Source organism: Actinia tenebrosa, unplaced genomic scaffold, assembly GCF_029948245.1.
Source record: "Actinia tenebrosa isolate PJP-AT-01 unplaced genomic scaffold, QUT_ActTen_1.0 PGA_scaffold4__44_contigs__length_22323623, whole genome shotgun sequence".
Lineage (NCBI taxonomy): Eukaryota > Metazoa > Cnidaria > Anthozoa > Actiniaria > Actiniidae > Actinia > Actinia tenebrosa.
Genome location: NW_028292581.1, coordinates 14974448 through 14999136, shown reverse-complemented (window position 1 = coordinate 14999136; position 24689 = coordinate 14974448). Strand labels below are relative to the sequence as shown.

At 38.2% G+C, this 24689-nt stretch overlaps 1 protein-coding gene across 1 annotated transcript in view; it reads right to left on the bottom strand.

Moving 5' to 3' along the window:
* Positions 1 to 24689, bottom strand: part of LOC116297801 (uncharacterized) — a 63073-nt gene that overhangs the window by 22611 nt on the left and 15773 nt on the right. Inside the window, 46 exon segments of the mRNA XM_089036276.1 lie at positions 537 to 680; positions 1030 to 1226; positions 2121 to 2262; positions 2400 to 2722; positions 3232 to 3373; positions 3613 to 3941; positions 4025 to 4163; positions 4322 to 4471; positions 4473 to 4642; positions 4761 to 4902; positions 5439 to 5582; positions 5706 to 5893; positions 5963 to 6104; positions 6180 to 6502; positions 6911 to 7052; positions 7465 to 7796; positions 8079 to 8220; positions 8420 to 8739; positions 8936 to 9077; positions 9307 to 9450; positions 9572 to 9768; positions 10120 to 10261; positions 10399 to 10721; positions 10890 to 11031; positions 11264 to 11592; positions 12120 to 12261; positions 14120 to 14439; positions 15151 to 15292; positions 15549 to 15692; positions 15763 to 15950; positions 16039 to 16180; positions 16311 to 16633; positions 16777 to 16918; positions 17130 to 17458; positions 17651 to 17792; positions 19037 to 19359; positions 19669 to 19810; positions 20202 to 20345; positions 20443 to 20639; positions 21047 to 21188; positions 21418 to 21740; positions 22158 to 22299; positions 22414 to 22742; positions 22869 to 23007; positions 23144 to 23463; positions 23761 to 23902. Of these exon segments, the coding sequence (XP_088892402.1) occupies positions 537 to 680; positions 1030 to 1226; positions 2121 to 2262; positions 2400 to 2722; positions 3232 to 3373; positions 3613 to 3941; positions 4025 to 4163; positions 4322 to 4471; positions 4473 to 4642; positions 4761 to 4902; positions 5439 to 5582; positions 5706 to 5893; positions 5963 to 6104; positions 6180 to 6502; positions 6911 to 7052; positions 7465 to 7796; positions 8079 to 8220; positions 8420 to 8739; positions 8936 to 9077; positions 9307 to 9450; positions 9572 to 9768; positions 10120 to 10261; positions 10399 to 10721; positions 10890 to 11031; positions 11264 to 11592; positions 12120 to 12261; positions 14120 to 14439; positions 15151 to 15292; positions 15549 to 15692; positions 15763 to 15950; positions 16039 to 16180; positions 16311 to 16633; positions 16777 to 16918; positions 17130 to 17458; positions 17651 to 17792; positions 19037 to 19359; positions 19669 to 19810; positions 20202 to 20345; positions 20443 to 20639; positions 21047 to 21188; positions 21418 to 21740; positions 22158 to 22299; positions 22414 to 22742; positions 22869 to 23007; positions 23144 to 23463; positions 23761 to 23902 (9387 nt within the window).

Below are 24689 nucleotides of genomic sequence, written 5' to 3'. Positions count from 1 at the left end.
AGCCGATCGATCGAATTACAATTTAGAAGTTGATTTTTTGGAGGGATTAAGAAACGGAGAACTCGGAGGAAAAACCCTCGAAGCACAGGAGACAACCATCAAATATGTGAACTCAACATATCACAGGACTCTAAACCGGGTCGTACTAGTGGTTGCACAGAGGATGCGCATTAGCATTTCACCGCACCCATGATTCCCATGACATAACGCTATCTATACATATATATTTTCACCATTTAAAAGCCATTAAAAGAGTAAGCGCGAATTTTGAGCACGCTTTTTCAGGTGTGATATCAAGATGAGAAGCACATGGCCACAGTTCGGTAGTCGCCTATTTGAGCGAGAAAATCTTAGTTTTCGGCCTCATTTGCCTACCAGTAGGTGCTAGTGCTCGCTTTTTACCTATCGCCGTTCTCCTTTCCGACCTTTTTTGAAAGAGCTGTATTTTACTATCATACGCAATTATTGACAAAAAAATAAAAAATGTTATTTAACCTTGACACCTTGATACCTACGAAATGAATTTCAGTTTTTACCTTAACTCGACCTTGTGATACAAATGGTGTGAAGTGAACTTTGTCCAAACTGAAGCTTATGTAATAACTTGTAACCCACTGGTTGGCGTTCTGGCGACCTTGTGTTGCAACAGCTGTAACTTTTTTAGGACGACGGAAAGTCACCTTGAAAAAAATATCATATAACAATTATTTAAAAAATATTAAATGAAAAACTGAGGTTAAATGCGCGCATATGATTGTTCAAAAAACGCTCTCAATGTGAGTATCTGAAAACGCTTACTTTTCACTCAGATATTTTTATCCGTCAAACAAAATAATAAATTAATTTGTCCTCATTATTTTATTTAAACCTTTGTCATGTGGTTTTGTTCCCTTACCATCCCGTATTTTTTAGATTAAACAATCTAAAACGAAAAGCTTAATATATTTCTTAATGCCGAAGTCAATTAAGAGGTACTTTGAATATATTCATCATGAATATTGGTGATCATTTAAATGCATTCTCTTTTACCTGTATGTACTGGTTACGGTTATTGTGTCTTGCTGACCAACCACCTTGATATCTTCCTCGTGCACGTCTGTTTAGTCTGCCCAAGAAGGCACCGTGGTTACGGTCCCAGTTTGAGGATGCACGGATCTGGTTGTTACGGATACGACCGCTCTGCATTCCGAGTGCTTTTGCTCGTCTTGGAGGTTTTATTGGTCTCTCTGTGTAAATTGAAGTGGGTTATTAAATTATCTGCACCTTAAAGTGCCACTACGATCAAATTTCTGACTTGCTCATTTTTTGGCTGGATTGAAAAACCTTTCATAGTGAACTAAAATGTCAATTTCCTTTTTCAAACAAATTTACTAGTATTACATTTCTCTATCTGTTCTTCAAAATTGTTGCCATAGAAACAGCCTCGGTTTCAGATCAAACCTCCTTAAAATTCAGGTTTTTGAAACGTCTACCTTAACGAGAGATGGGTATCGAACAAGGCTAGGTTAAAACATCTGTTACGGTCGTAGACACAAATTCAGCCAAACAATTTTCTGCTGAATTTAAAAAATAACGAAGCAGTCGCTGAAAAGGTGAAATTGTTGTTAGAGGCCTGGACACCAGTGTGTTGTAATAGCAACCACAGTTTGTGTATTTTATGTTTCATGTTTCATGACAAGTATACTGCAAAGTTTGTATGACAATCATCACATAATATGATATCATCAACCTCCTGATTAGCACATATTATGATAAACTTAAAACTTGAATATCTCGCGAACCAAAAATGCTAGCAAAAAAAGAAAAATAAAGAAAAACGCCAGTTTTCTTCCTTTCCAAAGTACTTTTACATGTTATTAAACACTAAAGATTGGAGACATCAAAATTTCCTCGTAGTGGCACTTTAAACAGCAATTTTCTATAAATCGTTAAAGGAACCTTAAGTTGTCAGGGTTTACATTCTTTAGAAAGGAGGCTAACATTACTGAATAAAATCAGACGAAGTGCAAATGTGAACCTAGTGTTTGACATATATCTTTTTTTGAATTTTACGGGATTTGTCTGTGTTGCCTAATCCCGAAAATAAGAATAGCATATTGTTGACTACATCCAATACTTACGTTTTCGTTTTCCAAGTACTTCCATTCTCAGTGACATGTGACCCTGCCAGGTTCTTGGATAGATTCTGACGTAACGAGCTCGAATTGCTGGTCTTAGTCGACGAGTTACGGCGGTGTTTCGATCACTATTTGCCTGGAACACCTAGAAAGATTATAAAAAGTACCCGTTTACAAACATTTAGGTATACGTTCGAATGCAAACGAACTAAAGACCGAAATATATCAACCAATTTCTAATAACCTCAATTCTATGACTGCTATATTCATTCGGTTACTTACCCTAACACGTCTACGAACTCTGTATGTTTTAAAGCGCTTTCCATTGTTGCTGTAAGCTACAGTGTATGTTTTGACCCACTGGTTGGCATCTTGACGACCTTGAGTACGAATGCCTGTGATGGTTGTGTATGATCCTAAAGCAACCTGAATCCATTGTCCTCGTTGGTTCTTTTTGGAAGACCATCCACCAACCTTCCTTCCTCGTCTAATGTTGTTAAGACGAGCAAGATATGGTGCATGGTTACCATCCCACTGTGAGGAGGCCCTGATGGCAAAGTTAGGGATCTTGCCATCTTCCAGACCAATAGGAACGTTGTTTTTACCTGTATAATATTACTTTTCGTTAGTTGGCGTAAAAGTAAAACTAGCAAATAAACAAGCAAGCAAGCAAACAAGCAAACAAATAAACGAACAAACCAAACAAACAAACGAACAAACGAACAAACAAACAAAAAAAACAAAAAACAAAAAAAAAAAAAAAAAAAAAAAAAAAAAACAAAGAAAAAAAAAACAAAGAAAATATTTCCAATAGAAATAAAAAAAATAGATATTTATAACTGTAATGATGAAAAGGTAAATTATACACCGTGAAAAGATGAAAAAACTTACTGACGTTTCGGACGCTAGTCCTTCGTCGCTAGTCCTTCCTCTTTTACTCCGACGAAGGACTAGCGTCCGAAACGTCAGTAAGTTCTTTCATCTTTTCACGGTGTATAATTTACCTTTTCATCATTACTGTTTCATTAGAAACACCGACGCAGCTCACACTAGTTTTTAGCTAGTTAGATATTTATAACTGACTAGTAGAACTCGTAACCTTTCGACCACTTACGTTGGTTGAAGCCATACAGCTCAGCCCTCAGCGACACATGTGCATGCCAAGTCCATGGGTAGATACGAACAAAACGAGCGATGATGGGTGGGTTAAACACATTCTGTTTGACTGTCTTGTGATCCCTGTTTCCGGGAAGTACCTATATAACACATAATGACCAGTTTATGTTATTGTTGAGTTTTTACTAATTTATTTTGCAAATGGTTTCTTAGACTCATGTCAAACGTCGACATATGAAGAAATAATGTTGAAAGGCATGCTTGCTACACGGATGAAGAAGAAGTATAAGACCTCTTTAAGGAAGCTGACCGAAAGATATTAGATAATATACGCATATTTCTTCAATCCGCTGTAAGTTAATGAACATAATATAAATACCTTAACCACACTGTTCACTTTGTAGGGCATCCAGCGTCGACCGTCCAAACTGTACTTAACAATGTAACTCTTGACGAACTGGTTGGCGTGGCTACGACCTTGGGTGACGATCTTGTAGATCTTTTTGAACCTTCTCAAGTCAAACTGAATCCATTCTCCACGTCTGTTTCTCTTGGCAGACCATCCACCCATGTACCTGCCTCTTCGCTTCAGGTGCAGACGAGCGAGCCATGGGGCGTGGTATCGGTTCCATTGACTTGATGCTGTGATGTATCTGTTGGGTAGTCGCTTGTTGGAAATACCACATGCAGCAGGTTTACGAGTACGAGCTTTATAACACAAAGAAAATTAATACACAAGCTGTAAAATAAAACGAACCATTATTTCATGTTTTAATTTTAGTATAACTTACTGTATCGGCGACCATACAGTTCAACTCTCATAGACATATGACGGTGCCAGGATTGTGGGTAGATGCGGACATATCGAGCAGAGAAGGGTCGTAGACGGTGGAAAACCACGGAAGTCCTGTCTTTGTTGCCACGTAAACTCTGTAATAAAGCATGCTGTTTACAAATTTGTCTAAATTTCCTTCGATTTTAATCTACAAGTACTAATCTATAGATACTTCTAATAATTCTAACAATTCTAATTTTAGACTAAGTTTCAATCCAAAAATTTTAGTATGAGTACAAGAAATTAGACTTACATAAATCCTTCTTCCAGCTCTATAAAACGGGAAACGTCGTCCGTTTCTGCTGTACCTCAGTCGGTATTTTCTCACCCATTGACTATGGTCTTGTCGTCCCTGGGTAGCAATACCAGTCACGAGGGCAAGGCTTCCAATATCAATTTGCAGCCACTGGCCATATTTGTTGTGTCTTGAACACCACTGCACCAGCTTGTCCCTTTCGATATAAGTTGAGTCTGGCATTTGCTGGTCTGTGCTTGCGGTCCCACATGGACGAGGCGCTTAAAGCTGAGTCAGGAATACGGCCATCTTCGACTCCAAGAGAAAGAGATCTGGTTGCTGAAATAATAAGATGATTTAACGTGCAATAAATTAGAATTTTATAGAATCAAAAGTCATCAAAAGGGTTTTATGAGACTAGACGTTCTGGAACCAACATGAAGGATGCTTTACATACCAGCGTTTCGTCCATACAGCTCAAGTCTCATGGAGATATGACTTTTCCAGCTGACTGGGTGAATACGAATGCTTTTTGCTTTGATGTTTGGTTTGAGCACGTGTCGAACTATTCCGTTGCGGTTCCTGTTTCCACGGAATACCTGAGGAGATATAATAAATTCCCATACAGTAAAGTATTGCCACACCTTCAAAGATGCCAAGGAAAAACCATTTTAATAGAGTATATTCAAGTAGATAAGACAATATATTGTCTTGAAAACGATGTTTTTATCGAATAGAAAATGAACTTTATATACTCAAACATCATTGAATTTTTCTTATTGATGTAGTCACAAAACGAAAGAAGAAAAAATGTCATTATAAAACAAGCTGTTCCATTCAATCCGGCAATTAGTTAAAGTTTTGGTAAATTCTTGATGCTTATATATACATCATTAACCTCGTGAATTTATGAAGAAAAACCTATATTTTACAACCATCAATCCCCGTAAGGGGCTCTTCCGTGAGTTTCCCTCCACACACACTACTGACCACCACACTCTATATTTAGAACACACAACACTCAATTCAAGAGCTAATTTTTACTGAGGGAGGGAACTAGTATTTCGCCAATCCTTTAATAACCAGTTTGTAAAAAGGCTATGTAAAACTACACTAGGTAGAATATTTTCTTTACCTTTACTAGACCACGTGACTTATATTGAATATAATGTACAGTATCTAGGCTATAAGTGATGTAGTAACGAGTAACCCATTGGTTGGCGTTCTGGCGACCTTGTGTAGCAACCGCTGAGATAGTTTTGGGTCGACGGAAATTAACCTTTAAGATGAGAAATATTAACAAATAAATCCACAAGATAAAACAAAAATATAGTAAAATTACTTAATAAAAATCAAATCTCATAGGATACTTAAGAGACTGAATATGGCACTAGTATCCCACCTGAATATACTGATTACGGTTATTATATCTTGCTGACCAACCACCTTGATATCTTCCTCGTGCACGTCTGTTGAGTCTACCTAAGAAGGCACCATGGTTACGGTCCCAGTTTGAGGATGCACGGATCTGGTTGTTACGGATGCGACCGCTCTGCATTCCAAGGGCACGGAGGCGAGGTTTTTTTATTCCTGTAAATAAAAGAGTCTTGTGTTTTCTTTCTTTCATTTTTGCTTATAAAATGAAATTATGTAACTTACCTAATCGTTTTCCTCTGAACGCTATTCTCATAGAGATGTGCGATTGCCAGGTTCGTGGATTGATTCTGATAAATCGAGCTCGGATGTAAGGCCTCAAGCGACGAACAATAACAGTGTTCCTGTCTCTGTTACCAAGGAACACCTTAAAAACATCAAATTAATATAATGAATTCAAGAAGTTCTTTAAACGTTTCAATTTTATAAGCTATCAACCTACCTTCACTCTTCTTCCTACTCTATAGGGTCTGAAGCGTCTTCCATTGTTGCTGTACGATACAGTGTATGACTTGACCCACTGGTTCGCATCTTGACGACCCTGGGTAAGAATCTTACTGATGATGGTAGCTCTTCCAAAGTCAACTTGGATCCATTGTCGTCTATTATTCTTTCTAGCAGACCATGCTCCTGTCTTCCTTCCACGTCGAACAGTGTTGAGTCGAGCACGTGATGGTCCATGGTTGCCGTCCCATTGTGATGAAGCTCTAATAGCTTTTGAAGGTATCCTTCCATCCTCGATGCCCAATGGCAAAACATAACGACCTGGTAACAAAAACAGAAAAACATTATGGTATTACAATACACTTCACACAACAGGCCCTAAATTCCTACCTGGGGATAAAGACAATTGAACATATTAACAACATAAAATATTTCAATCCTCAAGTTGAAAGATTTTTTTAATTTTGACTCCCCAATTTGATTGGGAATTAGTACAAGGGGTCTATATCTTTGAAAGGATAAAAAATCATTTATACCAACATTTTCTCCCCAACAGATTTATACATCATAACGATTCATAAGTTGAAATATGGATGTTGGATTTTAGTTTCTGAATAGCCCATCGTTTTGAAAGCAAGTTGTAGGCTAGATCCACAAACTGAATATTTACAACACAGTAATCACTCTGAGTCATCACATATTCCATTTTCGTGGAAAACTATAACTTACTGGCTGGTCTGACGTAGAACTCAGTTCTAAGGGAGATATGTCGTTGCCATGTTCTTGGGTAGATTCTTACATACTGAGCTGTGATCGTTGGACTGAAGACATTTTCTTTTAGAGAGTTTCTGTCACGGTTGCCAGCGAAAACCTAATATATAAAAAAAATAGAGGAAAAAAATCATTTTAAAATTTCAGGTAATAAAACAAAACGACAAGGGGTCCCCTACTATGCATGGCACCCAAAAAGGACGTTTGCATGATGGCGTCATTGACGTCTTCTACCAGGCTCCCTTGCACACTTTCTTTTGTTCAGGTAGTTAGCACCAATTGTCTTACAGGGAAATACAAATTTAAATTAGAAAGAAAATACGCGAAGCATCATGGAAGTGGGATTCAAATGACGCCATAATGCAAACGTCCTATTATTAGGCCATTCCGAAAAAAACATCAGCAAAGGACTATGTTTAAAAAAGGCTTTTGTGTGATTTTTTTTTTTTTAATCGATTTTCCTAAAGCTAGTATTAATAAATCACAATATACAGAAACAAATTTATTTTTACCTTTGTTACACTGTTTCTTTTGTACCACACCCATCGTCTTCCATCTTGACTGTAGCGGATGATAAAGCTTTTCACCCACTGATTCGTATCGCTTCGTCCTTGAGTCACAACCTTGTAGATTCTCTTTGGTGATCTCAAGTTAAACTGAATCCATTGTCCCCTGTTATTTCTACGGGCCGACCATCCTCCAACTAGACGTCCACGTCGTTTACGGTGCAGACGAGCGAGCCATGGGGCGTGGTTTTTGTCCCATTGGCTGGATGCTGTGATGTATTTGTTGGGCAGACGGCCATTGGAAATTCCACTTGGAAATATACGAGGACGTGGACGAGCTAATATAGATAACAGTGAAGTTTTAGTAGGTTAATAGAAACAATGTCTGTCAATTAGTTCTTTTCACTTTAGTAGCTCTTAAAAGACCGGATACTCAGGGCATAGCTCTAATCCACAGCTCCCTTACACACACAGAAGAAGTAAGTAGAATTATGGCTCTTTTTCTATAGTCCTTCTTCTACCAATGCAAGCTTAATTGTACTGGATTTATTATGAATACTATTCCAAAACACAGAAAGAAACCATCCAAAAAGCCATTGTTCAATGAATGCAGTACTAACCGTATCGTCGTCCATACAGTTCCAACCTCATAGAAATGTGTCCATGCCAGGTTCTTGGGTAAACACGTACAAAACGTGCTTTCAGAGGACGAACAAATCGGTTGTATACTATGGAATTCCTGTTACGATTACCACGGAATATCTATACAGGTAGAAAGAAAACAGCGTTTTAAATCCATAACCTATTAAATTATAATATGTTTTTCTTTCATCCATAACCTAATAATCCACAATGCATCAAGAGTAATTTTATAAAGGATCATATTTTTGGTCTTCCTTTCTTAATTTCATTAAACCTCAGAAAATGAAGAAAAATAAAATAATGACGGTTATTTGCTTACCACCGTTCTTCTTCCATGTCTGTAGGGTATAAATCGTCTTCCATTTGTACTATACTTTACGTAGAAGCTTTTCACCCATTGATTATAGTCCTTTCGTCCTTGGGTAGCAATACCGGTAACTCGGGCAAGACTTCCAATATCAACTTGAAGCCACTGTCCACGTCGGTTGTGTCTTGCACACCAGGCCCCTGCTTGTCCTCGTCGATATAAGTTGAGCCTAGCATTTGCAGCTCTGTGTTTGCGGTCCCAAATGGAAGATGAGCTGAAAGCACGGTCTGGAATACGACGGTCTTCAACACCAAGAGGCAAACGATTTATAGCTGAAAATTATAATGGTGTTAATTTTAGAATGAGAATATATCCTCTTCATCGAAACCTTTCTCAAAAATAAGATTATATCTGCGATAAAAATCATTAAACTTTTGAAAAGAAAAAAAAAGTGTGCCAGACCATTTTTCGAGGAAGGAATTTGAGATAACTTATGCACACTTTCCTCAAACAAGAAGATCAACAAACCTGCGTTCCTTCCGTACAGCTCCAGTCTCATGGAAATGTGTGACTTCCAGCTGACGGGGTGGATGCGAATACTTAGAGCTCTGATGGCTGGTCGTAGTCGTCTAAGAACCACTGAATTACGATTACGATTGGCAGCAAATATCTAAAAATGTAAATGAATTGGTTAAAATATATTAAAAACATAATTTGCACGAACTTACCAATATATTCTGGAAACGATTTACCTATCAAGTTTTCATTTGATTGGCGAACAGAAGAACAACAAAGTCTTACTTTCAAAGTGGTTTGTAGGGCAGAAATTAAAAGTTTTCTTTAAAACCGAAGAAAGGATATCACAAGAATGATCATGGTTTATTTAGCCTCCTCCTCACCTTTGTTCGTCCAAGAGACTTGTAAGGAACGTATCGTACTCGATCGAAACTGTAGGTTATGTAGTAGCGGGTTACCCATTGGTTCGCGTTCTGGCGACCTTGCGTAGCAACGGCTTTAACGGTTTTGGGACGGCGGAAATTGACCTATAATTACAATATATATGCTATTAAAAAATAACAATGTAATTGGCTATTCGTTCAAAAAATAACCTTCATTATTCGATTACTCATTTTATTTGATAATTTAGCTAGGTTGATATGTTACCTGTATGTACTGTTTACGGTTGTTGTGCCTTGCTGACCAACCGCCTTGAAGTCTTCCTCGTGCACGTCTGTTGAGTCTGGCCAAGAAGGCACCGTGGTTACGGTCCCAGTTCGAGGATGCACGGATCTGGTTGTTACGGATGCGACCGCTCTGCATTCCAAGGGCCCGTAATCGTCGTGGGGGTTTTATTACTCGTCCTGAAGCAATTTGTCAGTGAATAATAATATTGATTCGAAAATCTTGGTTTATGAGTATGTTGAACTAATGAGAAAAAACTCCCTGAAAATCCCAACCTCTTGATGAGCAAAGCTGAGAATTCGTATGAAGAAATTAGATATATGAAAAAAATAACCCGGTTCTGTTCGTAAAATACCTAGAATCAATCAATCGATTATATATAGTACAAGTTTTACTGAGTGAAATATATAATGATACGAATTATTGATAACAGAAAATTTGGTAGTAGCTTACTGTAATAGCAGGGGACTAGACAAGACAGTTAGAATAATATAGAATAGAGGATAGCAGCATAGAATAATCATACAAACCTTTTCGTCTTCCAAGTACTTCCATTCTCAGGGACATATGACCCTGCCAGGTTCTTGGATAGATTCTGACGTAACGTGCTCGAATTGCTGGTCTTAGTCGACGAGTTACGACGGTGTTTCGATTCCTATTTGCCTGGAATACCTAGAAATAATATAAAAAGTACCCGTTGCCAATCATTTAGGTATGCGTTCGAATACAAACAAACTAAAACCCGAAATATATCAACCAATTTCTAATAACCTCAATTCTATGATTACTATATTCATTCGTTTGCTTACCTTGGCGCGTCCACGGAATTTGTACGTTTTGAAGTTCCTTCCATTATTGCTGTAAGCTACAGTGTATGTCTTGACCCACTGGTTTGCATCTTGACGACCTTGAGTGCGAATGCCTGTGATGGTTGTGTATGATCCTAAATCAACCTGAATCCATTGTCCTCGTTGGTTCCTTCTGGAAGACCATCCACCAACCTTCCTTCCGCGTCTAATGTTGTTAAGACGAGCAAGATATGGTGCATGGTTACCATCCCACTGTGAGGAGGCTCTGATGGCAAAGTTGGGAATCTTGCCATCTTCCAGACCAATAGGAACGTTGTTTTTTCCTGGAAAAGAGAGGTTTTTTTAAAAGCGTTTATCAGCATTACGCTTATCTAAAGTTGAATGAAAGAAAGACAATTCAAATACTTAATTGAGAGAGTTTTACATCAAAAATGAATCAAGATAGCTGTAGTTATCGCATTCGCTTTTTGAATTATTGCGCAAAAACTTACTTTGGTTGAAACCATACAGCTCAGCCCTCAGCGACATATGTGCATGCCAAGTCCATGGATAGATACGAACAAAACGAGCGATGATGGGAGGGTTAAACAAGTTCTCTTTCACTGACTTGTGATGCCTATTTCCAGGAAGAACCTAAGTGCAAAAAATATGTTAAATGGCAACTTATTTTCTAATATTTGTCACACACTAACTAGAATAGAGGATGGCGGATGCTTCCAATGGTAAATAAATTTGCATACAAACAAATTAATAAAAGAATAATACTAGAGAGTTGTTGTATTAAATAAGAAAAGGAGCAAGGAGAAAAATAGCGGATTGTTTTGAGAAAATATTGCGGGTTTTACTTTTGAAGATGAGGCAATACCTTAACCACGCTGTTCACTTTGTAGGACACCCAGCGTCGACCGTCCACACTGTACTTAACAATGTAACTCTTTACAAACTGGTTGGCGTGGCTTCGACCTTGGGTGACGATCTTGTAGATCTTTTTAAACCTTCTCAAGTCAAACTGAATCCATTCTCCACGTCTGTTTCTCTTGGCAGACCATCCACCCATGTACCTTCCTCTTCGCTTCAGGTGTAGACGAGCGAGCCATGGGGCGTGGTATTTGTTCCATTGACTTGAAGCTGTGATGTATCTGTTGGGTAGTCGCTTGTTGGAAATACCACACGAGACAGGTAGACGTTTTTTAGCTAAATAGCACAATGATTTATATTTAGTGCTGTATGAAAATTTCATCTCTAATTTTTATTTAGAAAGAACTCAACAACAGTGATAAAGCTTTTTTCTGTAGAAGAATCAAGTTCTTCATGACGCCGGTACAGTCTATGTATCAATAATTCGCTTAAATTTGTTTTTAACACTATCGTGAGTTTATATCTGTTCATATTTGCTCGTATAGAGCAATTATCACCATTAGTAACAATTTAAATTCAATTTGACAAAGAACGCTTTAGTCATGGGTTTTAGGCGTTCGCACAGCCACTTATTCTTTGGTTAGGCTCGAGGATATCCTGTCTGACCAATTAAGAATAGTTTCATTTTTATTTCCAGAATTCCTCTGCCATACCATAGTAAGCTATTCATTGATACATAACGTTGTGAGTATACATATTTTAATAAAATTGGTTACCAAAAACCTATAAAGCTTAAGCAACTTAGCGTCACACAACACGCACAAAAATGCACTAGAACTTCGGATCTTGATTAGTTAACTTACCGTATCTTCGACCATAAAGTTCAACTCTCATAGACATATGACCATGCCAGGATTGTGGGTAGATACGGACATATCGAGCAGAGATGGGTCTTCGTAAACGTTGAAACACGACAGAGTTCCTGTTCTTATTACCACGGAAGCTCTAAAAAAATGAAATGAAAATAATTACTTTTAATACAACAACAACAACAAGAACAAAAAACAACAACAACAACAACAACCCACACACACACACACACAAACAAACAAACAAACAAAACACACATACTACAATAGCAGCTGTTTCTACTATCTTATGCAGTATCCACAATGAAAAATGTGGAGTTAGGGAGCCAAAACAACCAAAAAAATTGAAATGTAAAGGCGCTACCATAAACCAGCGACCTGTGCTGACTATGAACCATTGAATAAGTTTGTTTTTCTTGTCACCAAATTACACCTTTTGCTGTTCATTAAGAGAAAATGTACATTCATTTGTGCCAATAGTTGTATCAATAACGTGTAATGTACTTTCATCAACACCACAAGTAACATCATTAGCGCGGATCAACTTTCAATAACGATATTTGAATATGCGTGTACATTCATAGGCATCAATGGACAATCAATAGCGCGTTTGTACATTCATATGCGCGGATTGTATTTTCTTGTGCGCGAAATTCAACTTCAATAACACCAAATGACAAACAATTGCATTTATGGACAATCATTTACCCAAAAGTGAAAATTCATTAGTGCTATTAGCATAATCATTGACAATCTATAATGCGTTTGGACAATCATGAGGGTCAATGTTATATTCTATAGCGTGGTTCGACAAACATTTGCATGATTCGAATGAACAATAAGAGAAATAAAACAATCATTAGCGATTTTTGTTTATCACTTTAAAACGTATAAAAAAACTCAGGTAACTGCCTCCATAATAGCGGCTGCGTAGGAGAATAGCAGTTAGCTCACTTAAAGCAGCAATCAAAGCCGACCTCAGCCGTCCAGAGATCCAACAACATACGAACGATCGGGCTGAGGCAAGACGACAAGGGATTGCTCTAGGTCACTATAGAACGCAGTTGCTAATGGAAGGGCTCCAGAGAAATGTGGCAACTATCACTATCGCTAAATGTGGTCAGTGATTCAGTTATATGCAAACGTATTTGCCACGATGTATAAATGGCGAAGAAATTAAAGGCTAAAATAGATAAAAAATCGCTAATGATTGTTTTATTTCTCTTATTGTTCATTCGAATCATGCAAATGTTTGTCGAACCACGCTATAGAATATAACATTGACCCTCATGATTGTCCAAACGCATTATAGATTGTCAATGATTATGCTAATAGCACTAATGAATTTTCACTTTTGGGTAAATGATTGTCCATAAATGCAATTGTTTGTCATTTGGTGTTATTGAAATTGAATTTCGCGCACAAGAAAATACAATCCGCGCATATGAATGTACAAACGCGCTATTGATTGTCCATTGATGCCTATGAATGTACACGCATATTCAAATATCGTTATTGAAAGTTGATCCGCGCTAATGATGTTACTTGTTGTGTTGATGAAAGTACATTACACGTTATTGATACAACTATTGGCACAAATGAATGTACATTTTCTCTTAATGAACAGCAAAAGGTGTAGAAGTTAATTGCATTTAATTGTTTCTTTGAATTAGAAAAATCGATAAAACCAGCCATCCTTGTTCGCACTTTGACTAACGTTCAAAATACTGCTGAATTCGTCACGGGGACGAGGACCGAAAATACCAAGAAAACGGAAATCACAAGCTGAGGTTACTTTGAGAGAAAGAGAATCAAACATTGTGCTGTTTCTTACTAAAGTGCGGTGAAGCGGAAAATTTTCTCATGGGCGGGGCCATGACAATTAAATATGAATTCATTGAATCACAAACCAATAAAAGCTAATTTATCTACTTTTATCAACTTTCTTATCAAATCATGACAGTCACGTATCACTTCATTGAAACTATACTTACATAGATACTTCTGCCGGCTCTGTAGAACGGGAATCTTCGTCCGTCTCTGCTGTACCTCAGTCGGTATTTTCTCACCCATTGATTATAGTCGTGTCTTCCCTGGGTAGCAATACCAGTCACAAGAGCCAGGCTTCCAATATCAATTTGTAACCACTGGCCATATCTGTTGTGCCTTGAACACCATGCCCCTGCTTGTCCCCTTCGATATAAGTTGAGTCTAGCATTTGCTGGTCTGTGCTTGCGGTCCCACATGGATGAGGCGCTGAATGCTGAGTCAGGAATACGACCATCTTCGACTCCAAGAGGTAAAGATTTGGTTGCTAAAGATTAAAAGAAATATTAACAACTAAAAATGGAACCAAAAATATTGATTATGATTTGGTTACGCAAAATTCGCGTATCGATATATAAAGCCAATTATCGAAGTTAATTATTATCCAGGACATCAAAGGCTTACTAACCCCCCTTCAAAAACGTAACTAACTCCAAAAAGGATAGCGTGCGTAGCGGCGCCGAACCCCCTAGGGCGCCGCTATGCAGGCTAATAAGAGAAAGTAAAAGTTTTAATTCAGAGACGGTTGGCATCGCCAAAAGTCAGGCTCTTAATATGACTGAAGAAGCTGCCTTAAGTTTATTATTACATCTACGTTCACGTGGCTCGGACGTTCACGTGGCTCGGACGACAACGTAAAATCACAGTCTCTTCTCCCACATTACCTTACCGTGCACAAAAGAAACCTTGGCTGTCAACACCCTCAATGTCTTGTATTATTTCATTTCTTAATGAATTGAATGTGGGATGGATATTTGTATATTTGTATAGAGTTTTGGTAGTTCATGGTTGCGCCTACTCTTAGTTACCGCTTCTATATCACACTAGCTTGATGAAATTAGCTAAAATTCGCTACAACGCTGATGGGTTTGCTATTGTCCGAATCGGAACACCTAATTGGTGTATTGTTCCTTGAAGATAGGCTTTGAGTCATGTGTCTACTAGCGAAATATAAAATTAAATTAAATTAAAAACATACCAGTATTGCGACCATACAGCTCAAGTCTCATGGAAATATGACCTCTCCAGCTGACTGGGTGAATACGAATACTTCTTGCAATGATGTTTGGTTTCAGAACGTGTCGAACTATTGTGTTGCGGTTTTTGTTACCCCGGAATATCTGTGTTAAACAATATAAAGTAAATTCAACTACAAAAGTAAGTCTTCCTAGAGAGTTTTTGGAGCAACACTAAATCTAAAAAAGGTAGACCGTGTCTCTAATCCCTTCCCAAAGCTGCATTGGTGGTTTTCAATCATTCCCAAGAGAATTAAATAACAAAAGACACGGCGGCCATGTTGGAGGATATAACAAAAGATTTTATTGACTATTCCCCCAACATGGCCGTCGTATAAACCATCAATAGCTGCATATTTACCTTTCTTCGACCGTTTACAACGTATGGTCTATAGTGAAGTTTGTCCAAGCTGTAGGTGATGTAGTAACGCGTGACCCATTGGTTGGCGTTCTGGCGGCCTTGCGTCGCAACTGCGGTTACTTTTTTAACACGACGGAAACTAACCTAAAATATGTTAAAACGTTAATAGTTGTATTAAAAATGTAGAATTAATAGACTGCCTTAGTAATCTTACTTGAATATACTGTTTACGGTTGTTGTATCTTGCTGACCAACCACCTTGGTATCTGCCTCGTGCACGTCTGTTGAGTCTGGCCAGGAAGGCACCGTGGTAACGGTTCCAGTTTGAGGATGCACGAATCTGGTTGTTACGGATGCGACCGCTCTGCATTCCCAGCGCACGGAGTCGGAGTTTCCTTATTCCTTTTTTTCCAAGTAAACAATAAATTTTTTAAAAAATAAATGCCTTTTTTTAAAAAAATGAGTTCAAACCATAGAAATAGTTTCTTACCTAAACGTTTACCCCTGAATGCAATTCTCATAGAAATGTGAGATTGCCAGGTTCGAGGATGGATTCGGATAAATCGAGTGCGAATGTATGGTTTCAAGCGACGAATAACAACAGTGTTTCTATCTGAGTTGGCTAAGAAAACCTAAAAATGATTGCATAAAGTTATTTGCTTTCCAGTGAGAGTATTCCCAAGTAAATCGATGTTAACTTTCATTTCTGCACATTCTTTGTAAAATAGAGGTACAAACTTTGATTATCAATGAATAACTTACCCTCACTCTTCTTCTTACTCTATAGGATCTGAAGCGTCTTCCATTGTTGCTGTACGATACAGTGTATGACTTGACCCACTGGTTCGCATCTTGACGACCTTGAGTAAGAATCTTACTGATGATGGTTGCTCTTCCAAAGTCGACTTGGATCCATTGTCGTCTATTATTCTTTCTAGCAGACCATGCTCCTGTCTTCCTTCCACGTCGAACAGTGTTCAGTCGAGCGCGTGATGGTCCATGGTTGCGGTCCCATTGCGACGAAGCTCTGAAGTTTCTGGAAGGAATCAATCCGTCTTCGACACCCATGGGCAACTCATATCGAGCTGTAAAAAAAAAGAAAAGTTAAATTAACGGAACACATGTGCATTTAATATTTTACCAGAAGCTGTTCAACAACCCAAAACTACCCACCAACGTGACTGCATTTGTTTACAGTAGAGATTAGAATATTTTTTTTGTTACTTACATGCATGTCTAACATAGAGCTCCGCCCTGAGAGATACATGTGCGTGCCATGTTCTTGGGTAAATGCGGATATACTGAGCTGTGATTGGTGTACCAAAATTGTTTTCTCTCAAGGAATTTCTGTCGCGGTTTCCAGGAAACACCTGCAAGAAATGAGAGCATATATTTTTTAATCCAGCATTTTTACTATATATATTTTTGAAAATTCCATACTAAATTTTTGTTTTTGTTTTTGTACCACACCCATAAGAATAGGGCGAAACCTGAACACTACCCACTAATCACTATCAAACATCAACTAAAGGAACGTTTGCCGCAAAAACATTTTATAGGCGCTGTATTTATGCATTATACCTTAGTTACACTATTCCTTTTGTACCACACCCATCGTCTTCCATCTACACTGTAACGGATGATAAAGCTTTTCACCCACTGGTTCGTGTCGCTTCTTCCTTGAGTTACAATCTTGTAAATCCTCTTTGGTGCTCTCAAGTTAAACTGTATCCATTGACCCCTGTTATTTTTACGAGCTGACCATCCTCCAACTAGACGTCCACGTCGTTTGCGATTCAGACGAGCAAGCCATGGCGCGTGGTTTTTGTCCCATTGACTGGACGCTGTGATGTATCTGTTGGGCAGACGGCCATTGGAAATACCACTTGGGAATACACGAGGACGGCGAGCTGATTAACGAAAAGGTAAAATCAAAACTTAAAATACGAAAATTGCAATTTCTTGGATGTTGTTATCCTGATCTATAAGGAATCATTAGGATTACATAAAAACATGAAATCAAGTATAACCTTTAAATCATTTTGTTTCATTACACTAGAAAACTTTCAAAAATGGAATTATGCAATGAATGCCGTACTAACCGTATCTTCGTCCATACAGTTCCAACCTCATTGAAATGTGTCCCTGCCAGCTTCTTGGGTAAACACGTACAAAACGCGCTCTCAGAGGACGAACAAATCTGTTGTATACTATGGTATTTCTGTTACTATTTCCTCGGAATGTCTAAAGTAAGAAACGTTAATAATGAGCACGTGTTCAGGTTTTTTACCACTGCTTTCATACACCTTTGCCAAACTCAGTGACGACGAATCACGACGAAACAATTGTTTCAATTCGAGGTTAAACTGAATTTCTATACGTTTACTATGTTTTGTGAAGTTTAATTTCGACAAGTACGACCATTGTTTCGTGGTCAGTGAATTGGTGAAAGTTCTGTTAATATACGCGCTGATCGACAAACAATCGAGTCAGGCAATCCTGGCAATAGACTCCTAACATGTGACGTCAAAGCAGCTCAATATTTTAGCTTTACCTAGGTCTTTTTGCTATTCAATTACAGTAAAACCCCTGTATACCGGACAGTGCTGGGACCGACAAAAATTTCCGGTTTAGCGGGGGTTCCGGTATACTGAGGTTTTTGCAAATTACTTTTGTTTTCGATTTGAATAGGTGCGATATCACACCCATTGAAAAAAATATTTGTGTCTAATCGTTTGGCGTCAGTATAAACAAACACGTAAACGAAATTTCAAATAAAAATATCAACAATTAGATCAAAAACTAAGCAAATTTCTTAAGTTTTTTTCAAAAGAGCGAAAAGAACAAACATTCTAAATACGATCTGAACAAAATCCCCGGTAAAATGGACTGGGAATGACCCCAAAGCCATGTGACATGAAAAAACATGGCGGCCGCAACTTTGCGAACCATTCGATCTTTAGTGTATCTCAATACTATTAAACCTTCCTTATGCATTCTGTTTGAACATTTATATATTGAAAACAATTAATTAGCCTTTATATGTCTATTTGTGAACAAGATTTACTATTTAAAGAAATTTTTCGATGATTTCGATGATGATGAGTTATTATTATTATTATTATTATTATTTTTATCAATTTGGAATTTGGATTGATTATTTTCCTGAGATTGGAAACCTGTCGTTTTGCCTTCCAAACTGAGATGCATTCCGAAGTGCTGGGAGGAGTCTATAGACAACTGTCGCTCAAAGATATTGTTACAGTAACTGGAACCTACTCTAACGATTTCTTTCATTGATGCTCTACTATCCTCCCAGTTTCCTTGTCCTACCCGTTGTCTTTATCATAGCATGCATTAAAAATCGTAACAAATGATAGTTTGATGGTTTTTAGTTTCACCAACATGCTGTAAATTTGGATGCCTCAATCATACATTAGCCGTAAAATGTGACATATTTTTTAAATGTTATGCTTTTTTATGCTTACCACTGTTCGCCTTCCATGCCTGTAGGGTACAAATCGCCTTCCATTTGTACTATACGTTACGTAGAAGCTTCTCACCCATTGATTTGCGTCTTGTCGTCCTTGGGTAGCAATACCGGTAACTCGGGCAAGACTTCCAATATCAACCTGAAGCCACTGTCCACGTCGATTGTGTCTAGCAGACCACGCTCCTGTTCTACGTCCTCGTCGAACGGTGTTGAGTCTTGCGTTTGATGCTCTGTGATTGTGGTCCCAGATGGACGAGGCACTGAAAGCACGGTCTGGAATACGACGATCTTCAACACCAAGGGGCAAGCGATTTAAAGCTGAAATTAATGGTGTCAGTTTTAATGAGAACATTTTCTAATGCACATTCTAAAGCATTAGAGCGTACTTTTAAGATTGCATGAAAAATAACCTCTTCATTCTAATGGGAAGAGAAAAGTGGTTGCCAACGTATACTACACCAGTTTCACATTCGATGCTTTTCGCTGTTTTTTAAGACTACAGAATCATCTGCGATAAAAATCATTAAACTTTTGAAAAGAAAAAAAAGTGTGCAAGACCATTTTTCGAGGAGGAGGGAATTTGGGATAACTTATGCACCCTTTCCTAAAACAAGAAGATCAACCAACCTGCATTTCTTCCGTACAGTTCCAGCCTCATGGAAATATGTGATTTCCAGCTGACGGGGTGGATGCGAACACTCAGAGCTCTGATGGCTGGTCGTAGTCTTCTGAGAACCACTGAGTTACGATTACGGTTGGCAGCAAATATCTAAAAGAGTTAAAAATAACAATAATTCAACATAAGGTTTGTCGTCAAAGAATTGAAACAGTGGCAGTTCAAGCCATGATATTCTAGACATAGAACTTCTTGTTTTCTTTCTTTCTTTTAATTAAATCGATCGTTATAATTACATCAGAAATATAAAGTATTTCAGTCGAAACTAAGAAAAGAAAATATTTGCTTGCACTTTTTCCTCGTATTGGAATAGGGTAACCCAGACAAAAAATAAATAAAACGTGTTGAAATGTAGTGATAAGTGAGTTAGAATTTGGTCATATCTTTATGTCCCAGCAGTTAGGTTTGTCTGCGTGGTAACGTAAGTAATATGTCAACAAAGTGGGTTCATTGAAAAGCAAAATTAAGTACTCTACAAAATTACCTTTTTACGACCACCTGCTTGATACGGCACGTAGCGTATGTTATCCAAACTATAGGATATGTAGTATCTTGTAACCCATTGGTTGGCGTTCTGGCGACCTTGTGTTGCAACTGCCGTAATTTTTTTGGCGCGACGGAATTTTACCTATACAAATAAAGTTGGCAAAAAATAAATTACAAATTGTTTTCAAATCAGAACAAGTAATTCTTATGGATTTAAGGAGATTTAAATAAAGACAGACCTGTATATACTGGTTACGGTTATTGTGTCTTGCTGACCAACCACCTTGATATCTTCCTCGTGCACGTCTGTTTAGTCTGGCCAAGAAGGCACCGTGGTAACGGTTCCAGTTTGAGGATGCACGGATCTGGTTGTTACGGATACGACCGCTCTGCATTCCAAGTGCTCGTAATCGTCCTGGAGGCTTTATTGGACCTTCTGTATTGATAATAACATCGATAATAACGGTATTATTGATAATGATAATGATAGTAAAATAATAATAAATATCATATTAAGCTGTTTAACTTGAATTTAAGGCCTTTTACTAATGTTTCTAGTCCTCTTGGAAAAAGATACTAAACCGTGGAGAACGATCACCGAAATTATATGTAAAAATGCTAGGTGAGATTATTGTATTATTGTAAATTGTACTACTCTCATTTTTACCGGCATTTGGATACAGTAAGAACATGATTATAAATGTAATGTCAGCTCTAAGCAATATTACTAGCACTCCGTTACTAGTTCCTGACACTATATTGCAAATCTAGCTTAATTCAGCTTCTCTTGTAAAGATTAATATGCTCTTTATCTCCTATTTCTTCTCATTCCCAAATACTTACGTTTTCGTCTTCCAAGTAATTCCATTCTCAATGACATATGACCCTGCCAGGTTCTTGGATAGATTCTGACGTAACGTGCTCGAATTGCAGGTCTCAAATAACGAGTTACAACAGTGTTTCGATTGCTATTTGCTAAAAAGATCTGCAATGAGAATCCGAAAAACTGTTAAACACCACTTACACGCAAAGGAAAAGGAGCAGCATGGTCGCCAATTTGTTGGGTGACTGTTCTATCTAAAAGATTTAGGTAGTGTTAGATTTTAGCAAATTACATCGCAAATACAAGGGTAGAGGCCTTACTCCCTTCGCATAAATGAGCTTTTGATTGGAGCGATATACGGAAAAAACATTAACTCTACTTCTCTATTTACCCTGGCGCGTCCACGGACTTTGTATGTTCTGAAGTTCCTTCCATTGTTGCTGTAAGCCACAGTGTATGTCTTGACCCACTGGTTTGCATCTTGACGACCTTGAGTGCGAATGCCTGTGATGGTTGTGTATGATCCTAAAGCAACCTGGATCCATTGTCCTCGGCTGTTCCTTCTGGAAGACCATCCACCAACTTTCCTTCCGCGTCTAATGTTGTTAAGACGAGCAAGATATGGTGCATGGTTACCATCCCACTGTGAGGAGGCTCTGATGGCATAGTTAGGGATCTTGCCGTCTTCCAGACCAAGAGGAAGTTTATTGTATCCTAAAATAGACAATAAAAATAAATTATTATGAAAGACGTATGAGTTCATTACCGAAAACGGAGGCCATAAGCCATATGCATCCCGAGGGTCGCAGGCCCGAGGGATGTATAGGCTTATCGCCGACGTTCGAGGTAATTAAGTATTTCATTTATCAATTAAGAAGGTTTTCTATCAAATGTTGCTCATTATAAATGCGAAGTCAATATATAGTTTTTAACCTGGTTAATTACTATATATTGACCTCGCATTTATAATGAGGGTTATAGCAAAACTAAATAAACCCTTGTGAATAACAAAGAAAACTGTGTCAATTGATAAATAATGGAATTTGGCACCTCGGTCGAAGTACTTTAGTCTAGCGAACCCTAGAAGCCATCAATGGCCGATTGTTCAATAGCTGATACTTAAAAACTTACGTTGATTGAAGCCATACAGCTCAGCCCTCAGCGACACATGTGCATGCCAAGTCCATGGATAGATACGCACAAAGCGAGCAATGATTGGAGGGTTAAATAAGTTCACTTTCACTGTGTTTCGATCTCTGTTTCCAGGAAGAACCTTAATGGAATAAAAAATACATACTTCAAATTATTGACTCAAACTGTAGTTGTTAAGCATCGCTTAGCATCGTCTGAATTTTCAAATCCTTTAATTCAGCTTAAAATTTCATACCTTAACCACACTGTTCACTTTGTAGGGCACCCAGCGTCGACCGTCTACACTGTACTTAACAATGTAACTCTTTACAAACTGGTTGTAGTGGCTACGACCTTGGGTAGCAATCTTGTAGATCTTTTTAAACCTTCTCAAGTCAAACTGAATCCATTCTCCACGTCTGTTTCTCTTGGCAGACCATCCACCCATGTACCTTCCTCTTCGCTTCAGGTGTAGACGAGCAAGCCATGGGGCGTGGTATTTGTTCCATTGACTTGAAGCTGTGATGTATCTGTTGGGTAGACGTTTGTTGGAAATACCACATGGGAGTGGAAGGCGGGTTCGAGCTTAGAAAAACAAAGAACATTTGTCACAAGCATAAGTACAACTGAAACCATAAACAAGTAAATTTACTAGAAAACTGTGTGTGTGTGAGACCGAACTGACAAAGTATTTAAAAAAAATTAAATTACCGTATCTTCGACCATAAAGTTCAACTCTCATAGACATATGCCTATGCCAGGATTGTGGGTAGATACGGACATATCGAGCAGAGAAGGGTCGTAGACGGTGGAAAACCACGGAAGTCCTGTCTTTGTTGCCACGGAAACTCTGTAAAAACACGCAGTTTACACATTATTCCTAAAAATAGTAGCAATACTATTTCCTTCTAATCCTACAGAAACTTTTAGCTACTTTCTTATCAAATCATGCCAGCCACGTATCTCTTTATTTAACGTAGACTTACATAGATACTTCTGCCGGCTCCGTAGAACGGGAATCTTCGTCCGTCTCTGCTGTACCTCAGTCGGTATCTTGTCACCCATTGACTATGATCTTGTCGTCCCTGGGTAGCAATACCAGTCACACGAGCGAGGCTTCCAATATCAATTTGTAACCACTGGCCATATCTGTTGTGTCTAGAACACCATGCCCCTGCTTGTCCCCTTCGATATAAGTTGAGCCTAGCGTTTGCTGGTCTGTGCTTGCGGTCCCACATGGATGAGGCGCTGAATGCTGAAGCAGGAATACGGCCATCTTCGACTCCAAGAGGTAGATATCTGATAGCTGTGGAGCAATATGTAGAAAACTTCGAGGTAAGTTTTTTTAAAAGAGAAATTATAGGGAAGAACATGATATTATCATTGTTTATCAGGATCCCTATCCCACATAATTTCCAGAGGTGTGGGCTATTTTGGTTAAATTATAACTTAACAAGCAAACAAATATGCGTGTGTTTTCACTCTAAATGAAGTATGACAAAGATCCTCTATGCAAAAAAAACTCTTCAGTTCTTTTTAAATTTTGTAGCTATTACACCAAATAAAAGTAATGTATTTGTATTTGCTTTTAATTAAGACATACCAGCGTTTCGTCCATACAGCTCCAATCTCATGGAGATATGACCTCTCCAGCTGACTGGGTGAATGCGAATGCTTTTTGCTTTGATGTTTGGTCTCAGTACGTGTCGAACTATTGCATTGCGGTTCTTGTTTCCACGGAATATCTGTAGATAAAAAAAAGTATGAATGAATGAATAAGTGAATGTCGGATAGGAAAAAAAAAAATTGATGATAAAAATAACCAATCAGCGCGCGAGGAATTTGTAAGTCATTGCCAAATTCATCTCGATGCGTTTTTAAAAAATAGCGTCACTTAAGGGTTTTGGTTTCAAAAACGCCAAAATGTCAATCAGTCTTGAGTGATTTTCAAAATTAGATTTTAAAGTCCAGCAAAACTAATAGCAAAACAATGGACCCTTCCCAAAAGTGCCAACGTCGTGGATGTGAGGCTAACATGAAAATACATAAGAAATCACACTTTTCTCAAATAGTATTTGGGGCATGTCTTTTGTATTTTCATGTTACCCTCGCATCGAAGAAGGGTCCAATGAAAATGAACTGGACTATAATAGCATCAGCAAAACCACATTACAGTCAATTCTTGCCTTGTGGAAACCCCGTTATTACAAACACATCCCTATAGAGCGGTCAAGTGACAAGGAAGCTATATTGGTATATAAAACAATAGAAAATTTCTGCACAGTTTTTGCATCCAAATAGAGGTTTTGCACCATCACGTGCCCGCGCCATAATCCAGCTTGGACTGCCTGTGGTAAGATGGCGGAACAATAACATCCTTTGCTCTTGGGAATTGAATTATTTCTTATGTAAAACGATTATATTGTTCCTGCCATCTAACATGGCGGCCGTAACGTGATGGCGCAAAACCTCTAGAGTTCAAGATGGCCGCTGTGACGTCACGTAAAAACCCTCTATTGCGGAGAGGAGCAA